The sequence below is a fragment of the Aulonocara stuartgranti genome, assembly GCF_965226115.1.
Source record: "Aulonocara stuartgranti genome assembly, chromosome: 10".
Classification (NCBI taxonomy): domain Eukaryota; kingdom Metazoa; phylum Chordata; class Actinopteri; order Cichliformes; family Cichlidae; genus Aulonocara; species Aulonocara stuartgranti.
The window spans coordinates 30,605,882-30,622,172 of record NC_138946.1 but is presented as its reverse complement, the minus strand read 5'-3'; the positions used below and the strand labels follow the sequence as shown (position 1 = coordinate 30,622,172).

The 16,291-nt window shown below is 41.2% G+C and overlaps 1 protein-coding gene across 1 annotated transcript in view; it reads right to left on the bottom strand.

Annotated features, from left to right (window-relative positions):
* The window catches only part of LOC309715799 (endothelial cell-selective adhesion molecule-like), a 56,100-nt gene extending 41,715 nt beyond the window's left edge, over positions 1-14,385 (bottom strand). The window contains exon 1 of the mRNA XM_082549224.1: positions 13,892-14,385. Coding sequence (XP_082405350.1) covers positions 13,892-13,961 — 70 coding nt within the window. The 5' untranslated portion in view covers positions 13,962-14,385. The remainder of the gene's footprint in view (positions 1-13,891) is intronic.
* Positions 14,386-16,291: the final 1,906 nt, after the last annotated feature.

The window sequence follows — 16,291 nt, the reverse complement described above, 5'->3', positions numbered from 1 at the left end:
GATAGTTGAAAACTGTGCATTTCACTTCACTTTAGGTGCCCAATGTAAGTCTGCACTCTGAAGTGTTCTGCTGGGATAATATGGAGCTATATAACAATTTAAATACAGAAAGATAGCATCAAGAGGTCAATTGCCTACCTAATGTAGATTTGCAATTGCTTCAGGACACCAATGCATACATCCACATAAACAATCCTGAAACTGAAAATATGTGCACAAAAAGTGAGCACTCTGCCTAATTACTCTAATGTCTGAAGTTAATGGACTCTCACGGATGGCTGGCCTCAGGAAATCAGTGAACATAATGACCAGTCACTAATGAATGCTCCAAACATCAATGATACTCAGCTGAAAGGCTTTTTGTCTGTTGGCATGTTCTAAAAAAACAGACCCAGCAGTGTGAAAGACCGAGATTTCTGTCGCTTTGTGGTTCATGTAGCAAACACTTCCAAATTCCCAGTTGTGAAATCGAGTCAGCAAAAAGCTAAACTGCCTCCAACCTGGATTTAATCCTGATAGATCCTGTTTAGCATTCGGATCAGAGACTTCCACCTCTTCAAAAAATGTGAAGAGGTGATTATATGATACATTATTCCATGGGTCTGTTGTACAGTACTTCACAGAGTGCTCCTGTATACGGATACATGAGATCTATGAAGGAGTTGTAGATGCAGTGTGTGGAGAATTCTCAGGAATACACTGCATACTATAACAGTCAGTATTTCCTCTGCACTTTCCTGTCTCATAGCTACACGTCGGTTTATATACCATTGTACTTAGTCTGGAGAAAATAGAGCTTACGTCACACATTCTCTGCAACAGAACGGAACTAGCCTTTCAAAGGACCATAGATCCTTTTCTATTTTCACACTTAACAATGGTTGCATGTGAGGACAGCTGGACATGAGCGACTGATATCAGGTCATCGTAAGATTTACCAAAAGCAAAGGGAATGCTTTGGAAATACTAGAAGCAAAGGGATCACCACAAGGAAAGGAATACTATTATTTGTTCCAAATACAATAACCCCCTCAATCGTTTACTCCAAACACGTGTTAACAGAACCCCCTAGCTGGAGCAATTAGGGATACTGTCCTAACATAAGAAATGATCTAATAATAACAACGTGAAACTTCCCAAACATAAAAAGGAGGAGGTGACATGGATGGGTTGATAAAACTTTAACAAAGCAGTAAGTAGTTCATTTCCACTTTAAGCTGTCTTCTTAATTACATCTTAGGCCTGTCACTATCATTAAGAAGATAAATATCCCATAATCCAAATGACAAATATAATGAGCTCTCCTTAAACTTAACAATCACCACTGATGATTTGTATCAGAGTGTAGGGACACACACACATCTGGTCTTGTGGATTAGAGCACTTTGTCCTATAGACAACTTCACTGGGTCCATGTGCTCGTTTGAGGTTTGACAGCGTTTTAGTTGATAAAGGTGAATGGCTTGGACATGAATTGTTCTGCAGTTTGGAGAAGGCCTCGAAGAGGACTGGCGGCAGCTTCCGGGCCTGGCCGCCATATACTAAATACTTCAATTAAGGAATTAAGAATTAAGTTAAAGAATTGAAAAGGGCAGGAAGGGAGGGGCATGTAAACAAGAACAAACAGCTTGTAGAGCTGCGAGAACATATATAGATGAGAAGGGGAAGGAATGTGTTTGGAGGCGTGGTCCCGCTCCCAAAATTCAGATACTTTATGACCAGTTAAGGAATCAAAGTGACATTATTATGTGTAAACTGACGATGGCATTTTTCACTGTATTCAATTCAATCCAATAATATTTATACTACATAGACAAGAACAGTTGCCTCAAGGTGCTTTATGATATAAGGTAAAGACCCTACAATAATACAGAGAAACAACAATCAGATGGCTTCTTATGACCACGCACTTGGCGACAGTGGGGAAGAAGAACTCCCCTTTAACAGGGAAACAGGGAGAAACGGACAAAAGACAATAGAGAGGCAGAGATTATAATAACTAATGATTAAATGTTGGGAAGCCCCCAGCAGCAAACACAGACATTTAAACTCCTTTAGCCTGCAGCTGCACAAATCAGAGTTGCATATGCACTGCCACTCTGCAACCCTTCTCTACTTCAGGTCCTCTGGCTTTATGCTGTTTATGACATAATCTGTGTTATATCTGTCACTGATATCACTGATGCCTGACAGTGGATTTGACTGAATTAGAGTTTGAGCAATTAGAGCACTTTGGCCTTAGAGCAATTTGATGGCAGCAACCATGTTTTCTCATGTTTTCTCAGAGGGCTGTTGTCACTTGGACTGAAAATGAAGAAAACGAAATCCAATTATGACAGTATTGGCAGAGATCCCCTTACACTGTCAAAAAACCCCAAACTTTATTAGCAGCGAAAAACATGTGTGTGAGGAGGTGCCAAGATAGAATAAGATATGGTCACGGTGCAGAGGATATTTTTTTTAATGAACAGCAATTATATTGTATATGGTGGAGCGTGGTGAGGTCTGGGGAAGATGGGGGTGTGGGGGGTTGCTGCACCACTGAGCTATTATCGGAGATAATGACATCAACTGAGCTCTCTCCTGAGTGTAGCTGTGTGTGACAGAAAAATTGATAAGAGCTTATAATTATGCACCACCCAGGGAGAAGAGGAGCTGTGGAAAAAGAAGAAAAACACAGGGAGATATGGAATGAGTAACAATTTAAAGAAAAGGAGAGTAAATCCAGAAAAGTGCGAGGCTAAGAAGTGCAGATGCAGGTCTGAATATAAATCCTTACACAGAAAGTATTACAGATAGAGTTATGCAGAAACACTAAAAGCACTAAGTAAAAGAATGGAGGAGGAATATATATACATATATAATATGTATATAGGATTGTCTTATTGCATTGGAGTCACACTGGGTTAAATATGTACACTTGGGTTTTAAGGGGTATTTATTATTTTCTTCTTTTTTTGGGTTGTATGGAAGCCCCAAACGCAATTTCATTGTTCTTGACAATGACAATAAATAAATAAATACTAAATACTAAATACTACAAAAACACACACACACGTACATGTACACTACACAGACATCTTAAGCCCCTCACTCTAATCCTCCCGGCTGACCCGAGACACTGATGCTGATGAGATGCTCGAGCTGCAGGCCTCAGGAGAGATGTGATGAAGAAGAAGAAGAGGAAAAGAGGAGGAGGAGGACTAGACAACAAGATGAAAAGGAAAAGGGCAAGAAGAGAGAGGAGGGGGAGGAAGATTTAATCATGCTGATAGACACAGTGGTCTGTGATGAAAAAACTATTGAAATCTTAAGGACAATAAAGGAGATCCATAAGGTAAGAATTTACTCTTGCTCTGTCAGTGACTAGTAACGTCAAGCGCCTTCGGGTGGCTGTTGTTTTGATGTGGTCCTATATTTAAAAAAATCTAAACTGAGGTGAATAAAGCTGTTGTTAATGACTCGACGTGAGGTGGTGATTGGGCAGAAAAACATTTTATGAGATGACAGGGGGTGCTGCCCTCTGGAACGTCACAGACGAGCCAGTGATGTTCGTGGTTACAGGACTTAAGGGACTGCAATGACGGAAAAGCTCCGCTTACATTGGTCCTTCATGAACAGCTTCTATATCTGTCTGTCAAATAAAAGCTGAGCTGTAGGTGTGCTCAGAACACTGCTGTAGCTTTGGGATGTGTTGGGAAGGCAAATTCAGTTAATTTCAACCACAAACTTAGAATAAATGTCCGTGTAGAAGACAAGCAGAACTGTGACATGAAGGGGCCTAAGTTATTTATTCTCTGAGTGTCTTTTTATAGATAAATCTTACAATGCATACATTATTAAACCTTACTGACAGAAATGTTGATTATTGGCCAATTATTATTTTTAATAATAATTTTATTGTTATTGTTATTTCAATTCCACCATCAGGTTGAGGTCTTTCTGGGTGGAGTTTGCATGTTTGCATGGGTTCTCTCTGGGTACTCCAGCTTTCTCCCACGGTCCAAAGATGTGCTGTTGATGGGATTAGGTTAATTGGAAATTTTAAATTGCCCTTAGGTATGAATGTGAGTGCAAATGGTTTTCTGTGTCTATATGTGAGCCCTGCGACAGACTGGCGACCTGTCCAGGGTGTACCCTGCCTCTCGCCCTAAGACAGCTGGGACAGGCTCCAGCCTCCCTCGTGACCCTGAAAAGGATAGGCGGAAGAGAATGGATGGATGGATGGAATATATGTCTTATCTTTTTACCTTAATTATCAATGATTAACTAAGCGTTATTAGTCCTCTTAGGAAAAAACAAAAAAACCATGCTTCCCAAAGGTATGTGGAAATCCGTTTTTCTTATACTGTCGACACAATCTTCATCCTGTAAAACCACTGAAATAGATCTGAAATTGTCAGCTCCTTAATGCTTTTGGTGGTCTTGGAGTACAGGAGCAAATCATAGCATTCGTTCACACAGTGTTGATCATTACTGAAACCTTTCTTAATGCATCACAACGTCAGAGAATTGAAGTTCACAGCAATCCAACAATACACATGGCTGTGTGTGCCACTGGCAATGAAGCAGCATGCTGCTATATGCACCATACGAAGGTAAGGGCTGAAAGTCTCTCCACTCTGTTAACACGCTTTTCCTAGATTACTGTGTTTATTTATTGTTATATCTATTTTTTTCTTCTTCTTTTTTTAAAGGCATTACTGTGTTAAGCAGCCCAACCATAAATTCCCAGATTATTCTTAAGCAGAATTGCAGTCTCTTTTTGTATGTTTTTATGTGCTATCTAAAGTCGACGGCTCTGATTCTCGGGTGCTGATACATTTAATTGTAGGAAAAGTAGGAAATTAGCAGATGACAGAGGATTATGAAGAGTCACGCTAACTAAAAAATAGCACCGAACATCAGACTGATGAATGACATTTAATCCTGAGAGGCGTCTGAAGAGACACGGGACATAAACCCTACCTGTTCCTCCCACTCTCTCTCTAACAGAACCTCTTTGCTTTTTCTGCCTCGCTGAGAACACGAGTCCAACCTCTGATGGCCTGAAGGCTCCAGCTTAATAATGTGACTATAATGGCTTTTTCCACATAGCTGCCAGTGCCACCTCTTACACAATTACTCCATCTGACTTCCACTGAGACACTGCAATTATGTCTTTGATAAAGCTGGAGAAATTGTTCTCTTCACACAGGTGTCAGTGTCAGCATCTGCAAAAAACGGCCATTCCCTGTCTGTCCACATGCTCTGTGTGTTCTGTAGTTCTAACGTCATTGATCAAGACACACGCTGGTTACTTTATTGTAATCTACATGCTAGTATGTATCAAATGATATCATGAGAAAATGATACATTTTTGTTTTTTAAATGCAATATATGGTAAAGCCCTGTGATAGGCTAGTACCTCTCACCTTACACCTGCTGGGATATGCTCCAGTCCCCCTGTGACCTCGAATTAGATACATGTTTAAGAAAACATATAAAACGTATGGTTGAAAAATTGTTAACGGCTTTTCGGGGTATATGTGTAGGGCTGCTCAACGGAGCAAAGAGGCAAGCAGGTTGAGCTGCACTGTGTCCTACACGGTAATATAGCTCAATCTCTTCACGTCACATACCAGACACGCTTTCCCACTTTGTTGGTCTATTCAAGCTGCAAATTTTTTCATCTCTTCATCAGTTTTCCCTGCCTGCTATTTCAACCCCTGCACCACCCGCAGAATCCATGTGTAGGTATATTTACTCATCGCTCTCACAACTGTAAATCTGTGGGAGGAGATTCATTTAGAGCCTTGACACCAAACTATATTTTGCTGCATAAGAAATCATTTCAAAAGTTACTTGTCAGACTGAAATACCATTAATATGTCCCAACTGATGTCACAGATCAGTGCAACAGCATATTTCAATAGATTTTTAATGGGTCATATCATCCAAAATTAACATCTTTCTTTCTTACTACACCTCTACCTGCTATTGCAGTGCTGAAAATAAATGTCAGTGCTGACATTTAAACGCTGCTGCCATCAGAATTTCAAGAGTTTAAAAAATGTAATCACGTTAGTTACTCTTTTTTTAACTTTAATTAATAAACATACAAACCTCATTAATTTGCACTAGTCTTATTTCATATGTGTACGCGACACACTGCTGCAGGTTTTGCTAGTTTCTCCTATCATCCTATCATCAGTCTGATCACAACTCCTTTTACTCACACACGACATGAGGACTGCCCTGGTTGCTGTATGAGCTTTTCAGTTTGTGGTTAAATTAAAAAGCGCTGGAAGAATTCAAATAAAAGCTGCTGGGCTAGCTCGACTTCTGAACTGCTGTGCCTTTGTTGTTAGCTTCCTCCATGATGAGGAAGCTAGCTCTCCTGTTAGCAACCAGTGATGTGCTCCTGATACATGCTGTAGCAGAGTTCTTGTGTGTGTCACAGGCATCAAACGAGTTCATATTTGAAAATGATGAAGTCTATTCACTTAATAAAGTAATCATTGAGTGTGCGTATGACCTGCCATAATACTTGAAGAAAAAAAACCTAGGATTATGTCCAGGATTATGACTCTGTGAAGTTGTTAGAGTATCAACCTCTAACCCTCACCCTCATTTAGAATAACTTGACATGGTATATCTCATCTAAGCCCATGCCTTCACTACCATCTGTGAGCTGCTTTATTGACTTCTGCTTTAGTTTTTCTCAAGGACGGGTGAAGGAAATGTGCGATTGTTGACAAATTCTGGTTGCAACATCTGTTAGCAGCACTGGAAGCAAGATGCATGTGTTCACTAAAGTGGCTGGAGTCAAGGCTCTTCTTACTCCAACCCCGGTGGGTTGAGTTGTTGTTGAAAATGTTTTGTGGAATTTAGCGAAACTTACAAGCCTGAAATGAAAATTCTGACAATCTGGACAAGAGCCAGATATTCCAATTAGCAGTGTCTGTGAAAGACTTAATTATTAGTTAACAGTTAGTGGTTACCATAAAAGGGCTATTTACATCAGACTGCTGATGCACTGGTAATAGAGCAAAGGATTCAGACTGGCCTTAAGAACCACCTGATAAGCCTCCTGCGGCTCCCTCAGCTGTAAATAGTCATTAGCTAGTATACTGTCAAAGCCTGGCCACATCACAGGCAACCCTGAATTAAACAGTGGGTATAAGGCTGACACTGCAGTCTGCAATGTGTGTTTAATTCCACAGTATATAATGTTCTTAAGACCCCATAAAACCAACAGAACTCCTCCACGCCTTACATTTATGTATAAACATAGAGGGCTGCAAAGGGTCATAAATGTTTGAATGCAAATATCAGCTGGGAATAACAGCCCAAATCAAAAACAACAATATGTTTACTGTCCAGATAAGATTTCTATAAGAATTTGCATGAATGTTCTCAAAAAACAAACAAAGAAAAAAAACAATCAACACCCCCAAAGAGCCACTATGTCCAGGTTTCTGGTCAAGAAAGAATGAAGGGGAGGGACAGACAGAAAAAGAAAGACAAAATAAAGAAGCACGAGCGTCTGTGCCTTTAAGAGTCCCCAGGCCAGAGCTGATCGTTGGGAAAGTCACCAAGTGATTTTCTCATGACCCCAGAGAGGAGGCCTTCTTCCTTCTGGGTCCATGGATGGAGAAGAGATGTCACTGAAAACCCACAAAAGGGGCACTTGCCACATACAGTAAAAGTCACGGCTGGCACCATGTCTCACTGTACATCTGTCATCTAACTGCTATTTCCATGTTCTCGGTGAAAAATTCCTCTATTACATCCACACATTTCCAAGTAACATTACACAGGCCTAGTTGTGTTACTCTTTTGTCTCTTTCCCACAGTTTATCCCATATTGAGACTAAAAATAAGAATGTTTGTATGGACTTATAAATAGTAGTAACTCAGTGAATGTGGGGCACGAGTTGCAAATCATCAAACCTCCAGTGGCTGGACTGAGCATGGTCTTTACAGGTCAATGCAGCGCTTAAAAATGCAGCCAGCACTGCAGTGCTCCACATGCTTCAATCACGTCACTAATCCTGTGAATGGGCCTAATTACTGCAATATAATTAGATTAAGGTGTTTGCATGACCCCAGACTTAATTGCAGTATGAGACTGGGATTGATGTATCAATGTGAGATTGTCTGTCTGAAGTGAATGTTAACATCTCTCATTCAGACAAAGACCAGAAAAATAATCTTGCAGACGTGCTAAATGACCACTAAGAGAAGAAGAACGTGAATGAAACCAAAGATTTAGAGAATGATAACTGCCGTTGGAGTCATTGTATTACACATTACATCTCTTAAACATAAGCAGGCGTATATTACATAGTTAGTCCCTGGAGAAAGTAATTTGTTACACTACTCTCTACACTACTTTGTCATTACTCAGCTGTAGCCTGATTGCTCATTACATTGATCAGGTCTCGCTGCAGGGTTGGGGTGTCAGAAAGTGATTTCCAAAGTTTCCGTTCATTTTTCTTTGCTTATAATGGCAAATAGACTATAGTCAACAGGATTTATGAAGGGGTTACATATAAAATAAAGAAATGACCTGTCTTTATGACGTGCATTATATTAAATCCAGCCTTTTTTCCAGCGCCTTAAAATGTCTTTATGGAAATGTGATGTTATAGTTGCTGCTGCCCTCTTGGGAAGATCTCTTAAAAACGCACAACAGCTTTAATGTCACACTGGGTTGTGCGCTAGCGTTGTGTTAGCATGTTCTTTGTGCAGATGTGCAGACTTCAAACTTTTTTAACATGACTTCTTTGAATTTCAGTAGATAATAACATGCTGAATGATCACAAAGAAGATATGAAATAAGAACAAACACAGTGAAAACAACTACAGGGAAAGAAAAGAAGCACACTGTGGCTTTTTTGGGATGTGATATATTATGCTGTGAGATTGAATCTGAACTAATCTCCACTCCGGTTCTTGTCCTTCTGGGCTTTGTACAGGGTACAAGTGAGTGTAAATATAAAAGATTACAAGGCACACTTGCACACTTGCACAGACTGACAACTGGACAACAAACTATCTCACTAAAGAGGAAAGAGTGCACTGCTGTATGTATGTCATTATGTACCGATAAATCCCTCAATCTTCCCCCCTGAAATCAAAATTGCACCAGTTGCTGGGGACACATACGTGAGGAGCGCAGCCTTCAAACCCTTGTAATCCCGGCTCAGAGTTGAAAAGGGGCTTTGCTGCACATCTATTTGGTTTTATTCTAAAAAACAGGCAATTAGAGATAAGGCCATAGTTGTACGCTGGAGAAACTGCATTGAATAGCTCGGCTTTTTCATCTTCTTAGAGTTAAAAACATATTTTGGAATTAAGCGCTAATGTGGTAAAAAATAGCGTGTGAAACTTCAACCTACCACATGTCAAGTGTGCTAGTATACCAAGCTTCAATACCTATTATCTTCTAAAGCAGGAAAGCTCATAGCCAAGAGTGACTCTATGTTAAAATAAGACATGCTACTATTAATAATTATCGCAGCACTCTCACTTAATATTATAAATCACTGACAGTCATCAGCGGTGAGGACACCGCTGCCTCACCTCCCAACAGAGCATTTTGAAGCTTGTATGGGTTGACCTTGTTAAATAACTAGCGTTCATCACAGGACACAACTGGAAAACAAATGAAGATGTGCGCTCTTGCCAGATGGTGTGTCCAGAATGCAAGATTAATTGTACAGCGGCTGCTGAAGAGATAAGGCATAGCTCATACATCGCCGCCGCTGGTCTTTGATAAGTGACGTCAAGCTTCAAGATTATTGTGTGTGCTTATGTAAATCCGGTGCTAGAACACGGTGCTGGGACGAGCTAAAACAGCAACTCTTTCAGTTACAATACCTTCATTTTACGATCATATTAGCCAACAATCTGACTTTAAAGTTTTATTCTTCAGAATCTGTGTCTGCACCCCTCACCAGGATGCCTTGATAACATGAACGCAGGGGCGTGAACCACATACTTCTTGGAATAAAACGCTAAATACACACGACAAGGACTTTTAGTGGTAAGACTGATATGACACCAGGAAAAGATTAAACTCTGCCAACTGACACAGCTTACCTCAGAAAAAGACAAAGGGCAAATTAAGCAATTAGACACGAGTGAATAATTAGGCACAGTGCTTGATGAACCTAAGCTAATATAATCAAATTAGCTGACCCAAACACAACTTCACTGAGACAATGTTAATGAGTTTGTGTGACTGAGAAGAACTGTTCATGCTAGCAAAGCTTAATATAAAAAGATACAACTGCTGGGTGGTAGCACAGAAGGTAAGTGTCACGTTTAATTAGGAAAGGTAACACTGAATTAAACAGAGGACAACACTGAAGTTCAGCACTGTGCCACAATGGTAAAGCTGACTATGTGCAGCTGTTTCAGATGGTCTTACTACTACTAATGTCTGTGTGTGTGTGTGTGTGTGTGTGTGTGTGTGTGTGTGTGTGTGTGTGTGTGTGTGTGTGTGTGTGTGTGTGTGTGTTGGAAGTTTACTATACTTGTGGGGACCAACAGCCCTTATGGGGACCCAAATCCTGGTTCCCACAAGTTTGAAGGCATTTTTGAGACTCAAAATGTGGAATTAGTGTCAGGGTTCAAATTGGGTTATGGTTAGGTTTAGGGTAAGGGTCAGGGTTAGGCATTTATTTTTGATGGTTAGGGTTAGGGTAAGAAGCTAGGGAAAGCATTATGTCAATGAGCTGTCCCCACGAGGATAGCAACACCAGAAATGTGTGTGTGTGTGTGTGTGTGTGTGTGTGTGTGTGTGTGTGTGTGTGTGTGTGTGTGTGTGTCACTTGTTTCTACCTGAAGTGGAGCAGAAGAACACAGCATCTCATGAGCTGAGTTTTGTCTACCTGGCAGGTCATTGTTTTCCCAGAGGTAAATGTGCCTAGTCTAGACTTCTTTAACCATTTGAGGTCTAAGTTGCCACTGGTGATGATCTTAACCATAACGCCAAATCTACCCACAGGCAATCAGAATATGTAACGTTTGGTTTTATTAAATGCTCTTAGAAACTGGGGAACAAAGAAAACAATCACTGCAGCTTACACACATGAAAACTATTTACATTTTACAAGTTTTACCCTTTTCCAAAGTACAGGGTTAGAATGGATAAGAGGTTGCCAACTATAATAGCAGTGAAAAAAAAAAGAGTGAAAAATTCTAAACCTTCCTAGATCATCCTTCTGAGTGTGAAGTCAGGCCTTCTGCTATAATGTAGGACAACCAAATGCAGTCCAGTCTCAACCTGCGATGATTCGTCATTGGCCAAAAGCGTGAACTGGCACCAAAATCTATGGTGCAGCAGGACAATCAATTAAGCATTTGTTTTTAGGGGGCAGCACAGCGGTTTTCCTGCTGTGTTCCTCACAGCAGGAAAATTCTGGGTTTAAATCTACCTTTTTCTGTGGAGTTGTGGGTACTCCCGCTTCCTCCCACAGGAAGGAAGCCAGTTAGTTTGGGTGAAATGGTGATTCTAAAGTTCCATAGGTGTGAGTGTGGACTATTTTCTGTCTCTCTGTGTCGGCCCTGTGAGAGACTGGCAACCTGTGCATGTACCCCGCCTCTCACCCTATGGCAGCTGGGATAGATTCCAAACATGGCGAATTGTGCCCTCGAGATGACATTTGAAATGCAGCGACTGTTTCGGAAATCTTAAATAGATTTTCACACAAAAAGGCAGTCCTTCTGAGAAAATGGGTCAAACAACAATACGTGTGCGACAGCAGTCGCCAGGCTTCTGACAAGGAAGAATAATAAGCATGAAATCGTTTTTAGAAACAAGTTATTTACCCGACGTGGTCACAGAACACGGTCAGAACATTCTGTGAAAAAGATAATTTATACATCAACATGTGGTAACTCGTAAAGATTACAGGGAGACAGAAAAGGACAATATTCTGTTCATTAAGGTTTCCTCCTTTTAGAGGAGTAGCAGAATTTCAAATCGTTCATCACACATGGTGACTCCTGCGTTTTTCTGTTGGTGAGAATTTTTCGCACGTAACTTTTTCACTCTTATGAGTACATCATGCAGTCATAGTGCAAACACACTCAAAAAAGAGCAAGTATGGAAGTGAAGTCATATGTTTTTGACATATCCTCAATCACTCAGCAGCTGCTTGCGAGTCTGATAACATTCTCCACTGCGCTGGATTTTGAACTGAACCACCATGTTGTTTGTAGGAGGAGGTTTGCTCACTTCCTGCTCTAACGCATACATCTGGGATTCAAAGAGCTCACAGTTTTCCTGTTGCCACCGGGTGCTATTCATGAACATTTCCTCTCTGTGTCTTGACTGCTCAGTGTTTTCAGGACACACCTGCAGGGCGATTGATGGTGAGGTCAAGGTCAGCTACTGTGCTCATACAGTATCTTCCTGTTGTCCTGTGACCCTGAATCATAGCCTGCTGATAAAATTGGTTGCCAGACATTGCTTGCAGTCACCCCTTACAATGACTTAATTCACTGTCTCATCGCAGTGAACCTAGATGGTGCAAAATGGAAGTGTTACTCAGGTAATACTCCCTCAGAGAGAAACTACCTCAATGACAGGGAATGTGACTGTTTTGGCAACAGCACTGAAAAGCACACATAAGCTACGGGCAGCTGAGAACAAATTCAGGAAAAGTGTGTATCTCTCACTGGCTTTCATGTCTCACAGAGCAATATGAAAGTCAGCACCCAGACTCTTGGAAGTGACAGGCGCTCACCTGGAGCAGATGGGGCTCTACAACTTAAATAGATGTTTCCAGTTTCTCCATATGAGAGTGGAGTGGAGCATGTGAGCAGTCCAAAAACTGAGTGTTTGACTCTTTCATTGCTGACACTGAATAAAAAAAATCATTTCAGTCATTGCTGAGGGTTAAATTGAGACAAGAGGGACGATAAAATGATGATTCAAAATTCATGAGCTCATGAACGTCCAGCAGTTCCTTGTTGCTTTTCAAGGAGAATGACTATTAAATCAGTAGTGCCTTTATATGAACTCTAGTAGGTCTCCGAATTAGAAGGAACTGCACAAAACTCAAGAAATATTAATATTCTCTTGAAATGCAGAAAAAAAAGAAAAAAAATACTCCCTTCTAGGTGCAGCCATTAGTTCTTTTTTTACTGGAATTAATCATTTAAAAACTTCTTGCTCCCCAAAACGTTTGCAAAATACTCGTGCAGCTGTACCGTGGCCCAATTTCTAAATCAAAGAGAGGGAAAAGTAGGCTGCTTGTACTGTACAGCTATCAGTGAAAGTAGGAGTTTAATACATTGCTAGAGAGAGTGACGGCTGAGCCAGTGTTGCAGCAGCTATAAAGGGATTATTCTTCCCTGGAAGACATAATCATGTGTAACACACTTGTTTCAAATCCTGTGAAAAACAAACAGGTGTTTCAGCTTCAAATCCAGCCCTTCATCCTCTGGCACACATACAGCAAAGAACCCCCAGAAGCAGACCCTGCTGTCATTTCTGTCATTAGTTACAGGTTCCTGATTATGACTCATGTCAGCACAGCGTGGTCGGACTTCAGTAAATCCCACATTCTAATGTACACTATGTTGCTTTGATATTTAATATCTATCAATGTAGCTGCCATCACCAGTGTGTGAATGTGTGCGTGAATGGGTGGATGACTGGATGTGTAAAGCGCTTTGGGGTCCGTAGGGACTAGTAAAGCGCTATATAAATACAGGCCATTTACCATTTAATGCTAACAGGATGGACGCAAATGTGATGTTAGTCGCATTATTTTAAGATCTGAAATACAAAGTGATAACCACTGTTTGCGTGTGTGTATGCTTCTGGAAATGTGAACAAACAAGGAAACACAACAGAAGGCATTTATATAAGGCAGGTGAAGAAGCTGACCTGTGAGCGCGCACTGAAAGGTAAAGTAGAGCAGGGGAAGTTTCCTCGAAGTAGTGCTGGAGGCTCCCATGGCTGATGTACACACTTCTCAGTTGTCAACGTCCTTCACCAGGCTTTATGTGAGCACTCCGCCTCAGGCAAATAAAGCTCTTCAAGTCTGCTCAGCGGGCTTCCCACTATCTCCACGCGCTGGCCGAGGAAGGTAAGGTAGGGGACACTTCAGGTGAGGAAGTGTGGAAAGGGTCTTATCTCACTGACGCACGGATCCCCTTTTCTGACTTGGTGGAGCGATGCGAATATTAAAGTGGAGTGAAAACTGGATTGGCAACGACACCAAAGGTCATCCGAGACTCTTCTTGTCCTCCTTTTAACATCTAGAATTCCCTGCTTATCGACACGGCGGCGAGTGGGTTATAACTCTGCAAGTTGTCATCCCGAGACCTTTCCTACGAGAGAGAGAGAGACGTGCCACCTCCACAGTAGAGCTGTAGAGTCAGTCGAGCGCAATTTCCGGAAGCCTCCAACAAAATAAGGTCCGTGAAAGACTGCCTTAGACGATGTCTTTTATTTTGAAAACAAAAATGTTCCACCTTTATTATTTTACTGTCTGTAAAATTAAGCTTGACGCAGTTTCGCTAGTTCTCAGGTTCAGTAGGGGGCAGGTGTACGAATGTGTGTGTGTGTGTGTGTGTGTGTGTGTGTGTGTGTGTGTGTGTTTCTTCACTTCATTTCTACACTTTGCTAATAACGAATTGGATAATTACTCAGACTTCGTGGGTTACTGATAACAAGCCGCTGAATCAAACAAAGTGGCGATGAGTAAATGAAAAACTGGATCACTTATCAGTCTTTCCAAAACCCTTACAGTATGCTTTTAATTATTAGTTATTAGTTGTTATTATTATTAATCGCTGGAACAATAGTGAGCAGTATAGATGTATTGAGCCAGGCCTGATGGAAGAGCACATGTACCTGGGCTAGATGATACCGGCCTCTATAGTCACTCAACCAAGAGCACGACTCCCCATCTCTGCTGTTGTGGACTCTGCAACATGCACTATTCCTACTACCAGTGTCATTGAAATTAACAAACCAATATGGCACTGTGACTGTGATCTTAGAGCACATGGGTATAAAATCAAGGATGTGTGCAGAAGCATAGAGAAAAAGGCTGGAAACCAAATTCCGGGAAGCTCCTAAAGATGTTAGTTTGGTAACTGAGGGCAGCTGGGCGTTATGACAGACAGGTATTGGATGAAAACAAGGTACAACATTATATCCAAAACTGCGACTGGAGAGATGGTCAGGCACAGGGCTCACAGCTCTTGCCACTAGGCTGAAGAGATATACCAGAGAAGCACAATGGCAGACCCACACAGAGATGAAATGAGCAATACAAGAAGAACATCTGGGAGAAAGACGTGTCACACCATCAACACCAGTGGCTGATGGACCTAAGAGCAGACCACAGCAACTTCCCAGAACAAGCCAGTGAACGTCACAAATACAGACATCCAACAATGTCTGAATTTGCTGGACAGCACCATGACCATACTGCTTGGAGAAGCCAATGGCACGCTATGATTTCATATGTAATAAACCAAAGCAAATAACAACAAAAAAATAAAAAACTGCATTACTTCCTTCACTACTGAGTCCTTGAATTTTCATTTAAAAAATACAAATAGGAACATAAACAGTTTTAAACTGCACTACAGCTCAAGATTTTCTAACAATCAGCCTGTTTTCAACCTCCCACATCTAAAGCTCCATCCTTTTCCCTCACCTCCACTTTAAAATCTCCAGTCTTCAGTTCCTGTTCTATCATGTGTGAAGAGGCATGGTTCTGAGAGCAGAGAAACAGACTCGACACGGCTTGACGTGAATTCCCAAGGTGAGCTCACCATCCTGTTGCAAAAAGAAAGACTGACCTGTCCTCTCCGAGGTGGTCAGATCTCTTTATTTCATTTCCTGAGGTTGCCCAGTTGCCTCAGCAACAAGGGTGAGGCTAATGCAGGCAGACTGCTCAATTATGAGAGGTGAACAGGGGTTGCTCACGTGATTAAATCTAAAGAAGCAGTGTCCAAATTTTGTGGGGATGAGATTTTGTTGTGTTGTTGTAAACTGCATCTGGGCCTCCAGCTCAAATCCACAGCATTCAGGCAAAAGCTGTCAAAACATGCTGTTTTGTATTTAGGAGCAAAAATCAGTGAGGCTCATGCTGCATTCTTGGCCAGGCTTCTAACTCGAACGGCTACAAGGAGCTGGTCAAACGGTAAACAAACCTGACACCTGGAGGCCAAACATATTGCTCACTCCAATTAACGACCTATAACGAGACATGAAAGAAATTTCCTTCCTCCTGTTATCAGTTTAGTTTTTCTTTAAGCCCATCAAAAC